General features: G+C 46.1%; 1 protein-coding gene across 3 annotated transcripts; it reads left to right on the forward strand.

The window, feature by feature from the left end:
* Positions 1 to 213: 213 nt before the first annotated feature.
* On the forward strand, positions 214 to 8,479 carry Ing2 (inhibitor of growth family member 2). 3 transcript variants are annotated; one of them, XM_021170004.3, is made up of 2 exons: positions 214 to 1,087; positions 6,268 to 8,479. In XM_021170004.3, the coding sequence occupies exons 1-2, from the start codon at positions 913 to 915 to the stop codon at positions 6,936 to 6,938; spliced, it is 846 nt and encodes a 281-aa protein (XP_021025663.1). In that variant the 5' UTR covers positions 214 to 912; the 3' UTR covers positions 6,939 to 8,479. The 3 variants fall into 3 exon arrangements, 2 of the variants coding, with proteins under 2 accessions (XP_021025663.1, XP_029336813.1); XM_029480953.2 differs by lacking the exon at positions 214 to 1,087 and adding an exon at positions 1,842 to 2,114; XR_015048651.1 differs by lacking the exon at positions 214 to 1,087 and adding an exon at positions 1,849 to 2,531 and having other exon boundaries at positions 6,268 to 6,515.
* The last annotated feature ends 1,296 nt before the right edge of the window (positions 8,480 to 9,775 follow it).

Raw genomic sequence — 9,775 nt, forward strand, 5'->3', positions numbered from 1 at the left:
GGCCTCACTCGGCCAGCGGCGCCCAGGGGCCGCTCGCTGCTGTCTTGGAGGCTCGCGAGGGAGGCGCTGGATCCGCCAGATGGAGGCAAGGTCGGTAACTCGGGTCCGAGCGAGCCGAGCCGGCGCTTCCTATCCCTGTAGGGGAACAGAAACGAAGAGAGCGGTCGCCGGGCCTCTCGGGGGCAACCGTCAGGACTTCGGTCGAAGGGGGCAGGCTCAGCCATGCGGCCCCTTTAAGAGGGGGCGGGGCGCGGCCTGCCGTTTGGCCGGCCTCCGCACCCTCCCCCCGCCCCCAGGCGAGAGCTGACAGACCAATCGCCCGGGTGGCGCAAGGAAGGCGGGAGAATGCGAACTCTTCGGTAGGGCGATAGGGGCGGGGCCCCAGCCTTATTAGGAGTGAGTGCTGCGCAGGCGCAGATGCGGTCGCTGGTCAAGGGGCGGGGACTAGTCCTGTGAGACTCGGACAGGCACGGAGGCTGATAGAGAGGCGAGAGGGTAGCGAGGGGCTTGTCACGGGGATCCGGGCGACTGGGCAGCCCCGGTAGTGTCTGGGGAGTCCCCGGGGGAGACAGCCAGCGTCGCTGCCTGGGAGCCCCGACGCCGTCGGCCGCGGGGAACCCCGCTGCTCTCTCTCCCAGCGAGGGAGGGGGCCGGAGGGAGCCCCGGTCTCGCCCCGCCCCTGGGCTTGTTACCGCGGGGGCGGGGAGTAAGGGTTTCTTCTTGGGGGGAGTGGAGATCGGGGGACTCGGCGGTGCCCTCTCGAGCGGCGGCCGTGTCCCCGCGGCGCCGGGCTGCCGAGCGGAGGAGCGGCGGTCGTGGCTGTTGCATGTGTGGCTGCTGGATGCGGAGGCGGCGGCGGCGGCGGCGGCGAGGAGCAGCAGCAGCGGCGGCGGCGGTGGTGGCGGCGGCAGGATGTTAGGGCAGCAGCAGCAGCAGCAGCTGTACTCGTCGGCCGCGCTCCTGACCGGAGAGCGGAGCCGGCTGCTCACCTGCTACGTGCAGGACTACCTGGAGTGTGTGGAGTCGCTGCCCCACGACATGCAGAGGAACGTGTCGGTGCTGCGGGAGCTGGACAACAAATACCAAGGTACTTTCCCCTCTTTCGGGTGACAGTGTGCGCCGAGTGCACCGAGCGATCTGGTGTGTGGGGCCGGGAAGCGGTTGTGTATGTGTGTGTGTGTCTGGGTGGGGGGGACGGCACAGCACACTCGCGGCCCTCCCTGTCCCGGCTGCGGCAGACGAGGACTTCCGAGGACCGCCCGTCCGTCAGCCCCCGCTGCAGCTCCGGCGGCTGGCTGCAGCTGCCGCGGACGGGAATCAGCCATTTTTAAGCGAGCATTTGTTCCGGTGCCTGCCGGCTGGGTGCCGCACTCTGTCCTGCCCGGGGCTGGCGAGTGTGCAACGAGCGGGATTGCGGGGCTGGACCGGAGTGCTGGGCCTGCTTAGCCCCTTGCCCGCCGGGGCTCCCTCCGTCTGCGAGCAGATGCATTGGAACGTATGGGGGGGGAGGGGGCGAGAGGACGGCGGAGGTGGACTCGGGAGATGCCTCTCCCCCCTCACCCCCCTCCGGCTCCCGGCGTGGCGCGGGACTGGGATGATCTGTGCTTCCCTCTCGCCCCGGGGAAAGTTCCGGGCCGCCCGGTGTCTCAGCCCTTCCTCCGCTACTGCCAAATGGTTAAAGGGGGAGAGGTTCCCCCGCAGGGCGGGACGGAGAAGGGGTGTGTGTGTTGCGTGTTGTGTATGTGTGTGCGTGTGTGTGTGTGTGTGAGTGTGAGTGAGTGAGTGTGTGGCGGGGAGGGCCCGGCCTAGGGGCGGGGCCTGCAGGTCTGACGTCGTATGGGCGGGGCGCGCGCTCCCGCGGGCGTCGGCCACGGCGGGCTGCTCGGAAGGGTCCTGGGGTGGACTGAACCCACTGCTGGGCCTGGGTCGGTGGGCCTGGGCCGGTGGGCCTGGGCGGAGTCAGTGTTGGGTGTTGGGAGAGATGTTTCAAATCTCTCCCTAGCCCCCCCAGCCCGGTTAGTGAATCAAGACGCGGACACTGCCGTGGGGACTGTCTCTGACCCTGGCTCAGCGCAGGTTCCGGGCCATGTGTCACTTCCGGACTTCTGGAGGAAGTGGGTTCGTTGGCTGGGCAACCACCTGGCGTCCTTGCACCCTTGGGTTCCTCCTCCACCAAGTTTAAATGAGGAGAAAAGCTTTTTCTTGTCATCAAAGAAACTAGGACAGGGAATTATCTTAAGGGACTGTCATACCTTTCTCCTGCTAGGACAGGAGAAATTTAAATGGGGATACGTTCAGCCTTTAGTAACCCCTAGTCAAGAAACTGTAGACCTAATATGGACCATAAAAACTACTTGGAGTCATTCTGTTTCCCCAGACCATCCCCAGTCCTGTACCTTAATCCTGTAATCCACCCCATGGTGACTTAGCATGTTAGAGCACTTAGGTGTTTTCAATCGACAAACTTGTTTTCTGAGCTTCTCACTGTTTATAGTATGACAGTGTTTTCACCAGATTCAAAGACTTATGAGGTAAAAATTTACTTTTATAGACAAAATGTATAGAGATGGTGTAATGAATTCAGTTAATTGGTGGAGAATATTTTATTTCAAAGCTGTCTGCTTTTAAAACCGTTTTAAAACTGTGACTCCTCTCAATCCCAAAAGATTGAAGTTAGGACCCACACAGGATAGGTAAAGGTCCTACAAGTCCACCCTTTCAAAAAATGAAAATCATCCTGTGGTATTTTCTGCAGACATAGGGGACATACATGAATGGCAACCTAGCTTGAGAATTCTGTGCCAAAATATGTCGTTTTTCTTATCAAAACTGTATTGTATTCTTTAAAAGCACAAAGCTTAGACTATTTTAGATTGGTAGTGACATAATTTTTTGACAGGGAAATCTGTGATACCAGTTACCTGTAATTGTCATAAACTGTTCAGGTAACATGAATAGTAGACCTTACAAGACTGAGAGGTTAATGCAAACCAGCTCCATTATGATTGAGATTAATTCCAAGATTAATACACAAATCGTGGTCTAGCTTCTGCATAGGCACAGAGTAGCTAAGCTCAACTTCACAGTTTTATTTTTGTTAGAAGCTTTATATATTTTTGTTTTCTTGGTCCAGATTCACTGATTCTTAAGTATTTTCTAGTATGGGGGTCTAATGTAACAGTGCCTTTCAGAAATTATTTCATGGTTCATTAAGTAGAGAAACAAAGAAAAAGCACAACTGGTTTAAATATTTATTGCAGGATATGGCTATAGGAAGCCTTCATTGTCTTTTCAGCATTTCATTCATAATTTTCTAGAGAAATATTAGCCTTTGAGCTAGAATGTAATGTGTGGTTTCCAATGCCTTTTGTACACTGTATGGAAAGTGTTGCATGATCAGATGTGCACGCTTGGCAGTTCAAAGTCTGAAGGTCTTGATCATTGTTTCCCACCTCAGGTAGCAGTGATTCCATTCTCACGGGTTTACTCTGGAGGCATTTTTTTAAGTTCTGGACATTGAACCTAGGGTCTCACGCATGTGTAGCAAGCAATAGCAGTCTACCACTGAATTATTCCCAAACCCTCTTTTTACTCTTATTTTAATACAGGAGGTCATTGAGTTACTCAGGAGAGCCTTGAACCCACTGTGTAGCCCAGACAGCTGTTGAAGTTGGGATCCTCCTGCCTCACTTTCTCAAGTAGCTGGCAGTAACAGCTTGTGGCACTAGGCCTAGCAAGATGAAAGGAAAGATCTCTAGCCCATAATATGGGCTGAGTACTTCTTTAAAATTTGCTTTTGTTTTTGTTTTTTCCCTCACCGTATAGTTAAGGTATCTTTATAAATTTTTATCTCATCACAGTGTTAGTGTGCAAGTATGACACAAGGAATATTTAACTTCGATTATGAGATCTAAAATACTTGAAATGAAGTTTATGTTTTTTATAATATTTATTTTGTGTCTAACAAGGAATTAGCTAATGTCTTTATTTTTCCCATAAGAAAATTAGGCTTGTAGGAAATGCACTTATATGCCTACTTCAGGAAAGTTTTGGATATATTTGTTTGTTTGTTTCAAACGTGAAATGCACAGGCCAACAAGATGGCTCAGGTGGTAAAAAAGGTTTACAGCCAAGCCTGACAACCTGAGTTCAGTCCTGGAACTCACATGGTGGAAGGAAAGAACTGATTCCCATAGAGTGTCCTCTGGCCTCCATGAGGAGTGCGGTGGCATTGCCCGCTAGCTTACACACACACAGAGTGTTTAAAAATGTAAAGCTATGATGTGAGTCTTCTCTACCCTCAGCTCTTGTGGCAAAATTGACCATCAAGTATTACTACCTGCAGTTTCCAGGAAGAAGGGAGTCTAGCAGTGTTGTTCTACTTATTCACTTTTGTTCCCTGCTGTCAGATAGCCAGGATCGTGTACTTATTTAACAGTTCTGCTCTTTATATTGGAATATGAAGCAGTGATGAGGGATGCAATAGTAATACCAAGGGAAGCTAAAACATGGGGTGGTAATGGAATATTGAAATCTAAAAGCTACTGTTTATTTATTTATTTATTTACCCTCAGGAAAACAGACCTCTTTCATGTAGAATTATATCACAGTTGGGTAAGAAACAGAACAGATTTGAAGAAAACTAAACTAAATTAGATCTTTGACTTGTGAAATTGTACATTCTGGTGACTCAGCCATTGCTTGATTTAAAAGTGTCCAACTTTTAATACCGTTGCATCAGCAGCTTCAGCAAGCATTGACTCAACTGCTGAGTTAGATACAAAGGTAGAATGGTCCAGTGCTGACTTGACTTAATTCTGCAGTGGCTTGGTCACTGGATGCCAGCAACAGCAGATCTACTCTGCAAGTAGTTTTGGTTTTCAGAATTTCCCATGTGATGCCCAAATAAAAGCCATTTAAAACTAAGTTGTCAGGAAGCTAAGAAATGCTGACAGCTGCCTTTTTAAAGGGTGTCTAAGGTAAGGATATGAAAAGTAAGGTAATGTGTCTCTCTGGAGTCATGTAACAAGTCACTGATTGAGCTATAATTTCTGTAAACACACAATTTAGCATCAATCTGTGGCTGCATCCAAGAGAACCACCTCGGGTTTTATGGCTGGAGTTCAGCATGTAAATTTTGTGTATAGAGTTGTTTTGATGTTCAAATAAAGAATCGGCAGTAAGGAACTGAGCAAATTCTAAATTAGCATGTCTTATGTCATCCATTTGTCTTGACTTTTGTCATTCAAGTCTTATGAAATACTTTTGATTGTTTGCTACATTTGTATGTGTGTGTGTGTGTGTATGTGTGTGTTCTGTGAAGGTGAGGGATTGATGTCTTATGTCTTAGATCTCTATCACTCTCCACCTTGGGTTTTTGGTTTTGTTTTGTTTTGGAGGTGGGCCTCTCACTGAAGCTAGACTGCCTCAGAGCAGCAATCCCGGGGTCCTGCAGCACCGAGCTTACAGGACACAGCCACACCATGTTTTCTGTGGGTGCCAGGAGTCAGCTTAGGTCCTCATGACTATGTGGCAAACACTTTAGATAGAGACTAAGCCATTTCCCTGTTTTCCCTTTACTTTTTAAAACTACAGGTGAATGACCTGTTTATGTTTATGTTGATCTTGTTAGTTACTTTTAATTGGCTTTGTCTTTGGGTTTCTATTGGAGAGAAAGGAGTTTATTTCAGCTTACAATCAGGTCCCAGTCTAGATCTGGGGAAAGTCGGGGCAGGACATCAAGGCAGGAACGGGGAGGCAGGAACTAAAACATAAACAAACTGTACTGCTTCCTTGCTTGCTCCTTGAAGCTCCTCAGTCTTGCTTTCTTACACATCTCAGAACTACTGCCCAGGGTTTTGAGACATTTTCTCAGCTGAGAGTTTCTCTTCTTCAATAACTCTAGCTTCTGTCAAGTTGACAAAAAATTAACCAGAACAACCTTTAAAGTTTTTAAAAATTACTTTTACTTATTGTGCGAGCGAGCATGTGAGCATATATGGAGGTCGGAGGACAATTTGCAGGAGCCAGTTCTGTATTTCTACAGTGTTGATCTCCAGGATCAAATTGAGATTGCCAGGTTGGTAGCAAGCACCTTTACTTGTTATGCACTTGCCCCTGAGTATGCTTTCATATCGGATGACGTAGAGTTTGTATGAGAATAACGTGTTCAACGTATACATAAATGTGCTTTCCTGCTTTAATTCTAACTTGAAAATGATGTATGTGCTAATATGGCATAATATTCTTCTTTTTCCCCCTTTTTAGAAACGTTAAAGGAAATTGATGATGTCTATGAAAAATATAAGAAAGAAGATGATTCCAACCAGAAAAAACGCCTACAGCAGCATCTCCAGAGAGCGTTAATCAATAGTCAAGAATTGGGAGATGAAAAAATTCAGATTGTCACCCAGATGCTTGAATTGGTGGAGAACCGAGCGAGACAAATGGAGCTGCATTCGCAGTGTTTCCAGGATCCTGCTGAAAGCGAGCGGGCCTCAGACAAGTCGAAGATGGATTCCAGTCAACCCGAAAGATCTTCTAGAAGACCTCGAAGACAGCGGACCAGTGAGAGCCGTGACTTATGTCACATGACAAACGGGATTGACGACTGTGACGATCAACCACCGAAAGAAAAGAGATCCAAGTCCGCCAAGAAGAAGAAGCGCTCCAAGGCCAAGCAGGAGAGGGAGGCATCCCCTGTTGAGTTTGCCATCGATCCCAACGAACCCACCTACTGCTTGTGTAACCAAGTGTCCTACGGGGAGATGATAGGCTGTGACAATGAACAGTGTCCCATTGAATGGTTTCACTTTTCTTGTGTTTCACTCACCTATAAACCCAAGGGGAAATGGTATTGCCCAAAGTGCAGGGGAGACAATGAGAAAACCATGGACAAAAGTACCGAAAAGACAAAAAAGGAGAGAAGATCGAGGTAGTGAAGGCCATCGGTTTTAAAGGGTTCTTTGTCTTTTATAGAATTGGTTTACTTTCCGAAAATGTTTTAGGGTAACTGCATAAGACTATGCAATAATTTTTAATCATTAGTATTGATGGTGTATTAAAAGTTGTTGTACTTTGTCTGTGACCTTAATTTTCTGCACTGAATTACCAAATATTTTCAGCCAGGTAGTCTCTGTGAAGACCTAATGAAAGGAGCAGGCAGAGAGGCGTATGAATGAACTGCAAGCAGCTTCCCAAGCCACGCCTATTCCACCCCCACCTTCAACTCTCATGCTGTTTGGGGGGGGGGGGTAAACCCAAAAAGTTTTGCTAACATTTTATTTTAGTTCTGTGTGCTTAAGAATTTTATGTATTGTTGGATTTCTGTGTCAAATTCTCTTGGTGATTTCAAACATGAACACTATTCTGTTTAGAGATTCTTATTGCCTCCATGTCTTCAGATACTTGTTAAATCTCTAGTCTCCCAGAAATTCCAGGAACTAGAGACAGCAGTACCCGTGCTCCCACATGGACTTCCTGGAGTGTCTGCTGCTGTATTTTCTTGGTAGCTTTTGTTACCTGTCAGTTGTAGCATCTGTAAAAGCCCCTGCTTCTTCAGAACAGACACACCTCATCTAGTGTTTAATAAGGGACTCGTTTTGTTTTGATCAGGACACGTAAGACTAGTTAGAAATACCAAAAAATGTTGCCACTGCCTCATACTGGCAAGATGTGGATGATTTTGCATCATGGTTCAAGGTTGAACAATTTAAAGGTGTATCTTAATATTTTCTATGTGACCCACTGCTGGGATGTTTAGCCACAGACCCATCAGTGGGAAAAGGGCATAGATTAGTCTTTAAATAATGCCTTTTCTGTCAAACAGTTATTTTAAATAGTTTTTTTCTGGGGGCTAGAGTTTATTTTTACCCCCCAGTGAGTAATTTTACATTATTTTAAATAATAGTATATTTACCTTAACCTCGTGGTATTGGTGCTGTTTGATGTTTTCATGTTTATTGAACTAATTTCATTATAACAATACGATTAATAATGTATTTGTAAATTGAATTTTCCAAGATTTTGATATTTTAAGGTTAAGCATCTTGGTGGAGCTGTGACCATGTGTGGGAGCAGTTTTTGGTTATGGAGAGCAGCAGACGGACTAGTCCTTTAACCTCTCATGCAGCTTCTGTCTTAGTTGTCATCTTTTCTTCCTAATCTGATAATCTTGGTTCTTGTTGATTAACATGTGAAAAATCCTATCTGCTTGTTTGGAAAAAAAAAAAAGAAAGATGTTTTTTTCTTCTTCAAGCTCTCTGTGTGACTTAGGCCCTGTCATTTCACCTTACCTGAATGTCGGGTGATCGATCGACCTAGAAAATGAGTTGGCTTAACCATCTGCAAGGGCCTTTTGAAATTTCAGTGTTGTGCCGTGGTGAACGATTTTAACAATGAAATGGCTTGCTTTTCTCTTTCATTAATGTCCTTCATCCTGAGGTATGATGACAGTTTTAAGGGCGAGCTTAGAGGCGGGTAAATGAACATTGTTTTATTTCCATCCCAGGGTATTGTGCTTGGTGACTATCATCTTACTTCTTAGTAAGAAATATTAGGTAGTATGGTATTTATTTTTACTATAACTTTGTTGTGTTGTAAAGAAACCCATTTCCCTCTTGAATGTAGCTCTTTTACTGATGCCATTTATAATGTAGTCAGTAGCACCAAAGCTCTCCAAAGCTTTGAGGTCTGACTATGGAGAACTTAACTGCTCTTTTAATTCATACTGTGTGACAGAGATCCCCAAACATTCCTCATAATGGAATTACCTTAGTTTGAAAGCATTGGTACGTGGGCCCCAACCCCAGCAATTGAGATACAGAATTCATTTGGAATATGACTTAAGCATTAGACTTTTTAAAAGGTCCCCATTCTAATATATAGAAAAGTTTTGAAACCACTGCCCTGTTTTGAAATTTTCAGCTTATTGAAAACCTTTGGGAGGTTGTCAGCATCAGACATTTGTGACTCTATAGCTCCCACCATCTGTAGTTGAGCGCTGCTGCCTCTGCACCAGGGATTTGCTCTACCCTATTGTGATATGCAAAGAGGTTCCCTCTTGAGGACCACACATTCTAGCAGAAAGTCAGATGTACAGAACATTAAGTAACTGTTTCCATGGTTAAATGAAAGTAAAGCACAATAAAAGTGGAAAGTGAAAGAGGGGTGAGTATGTATCAGACACAGTGGGTTAGGAAGGGCCTCTGGGGAAGCAGTCAGACCTCACAACAGTGGGGTTGGGGGTAGGGTAGGGTAACCGACACAGCATTAGAATACTGAGGAAAAACCTGGAGAATAAAGGCTTTGGAAATCATGGTGAGCAGTCTGGAAGAGCATTGAAAGACTGAGTGCCTGATTTGTATTTAAAGATCAGTTTGGTTATTGTGAATAGAATCTGTCCCCCCCCCCTCCCCCCCACCCCGCCATGGAAGTGAGGGGAGGGAGATTAGACAACTCAGAAATATTTGCCTCTTAAATGGCAGTTTAGATTTGTGAGGTTAGCTATGGAAAGGCTGTCTAATGGTGCCTATCTAAAAAAAGAATGTTAAAGATTATCTTAAAGCCAAAAAGTGTGTTTATACACTGTGTGTGATGCTCAGAGAAGCTAAGAGGACATCCAGTCCTCAGACCTGGATTATAGACTATGAGCTGCCTCATGAGTGCTGGGAACTGGACTCAGGTCCTCTGGAAGAACAAGAAATATTAGCCACCGAGACCTTTGGTTTAAACGGCATAGTTGATTTGATCTAGGGATTGGAAAGCAATTCGGTAA

Source organism: Mus caroli, unplaced genomic scaffold (assembly GCF_978045245.1).
Source record: "Mus caroli unplaced genomic scaffold, Mus_caroli_1 scaffold_10, whole genome shotgun sequence".
NCBI lineage: Eukaryota > Metazoa > Chordata > Mammalia > Rodentia > Muridae > Mus > Mus caroli.

Bases quoted from the DNA above. Each gene is read 5' to 3' on its own strand.
- Ing2 (XM_021170004.3), top strand. From the start codon at position 913: ATGTTAGGGCAGCAGCAGCAGCAGCAGCTGTACTCGTCGGCCGCGCTC. The intron at 1,088-6,267 runs GTACTTTCCCCT...CCCCCTTTTTAG, and splicing joins GCTGGACAACAAATACCAAG to AAACGTTAAAGGAAATTGAT.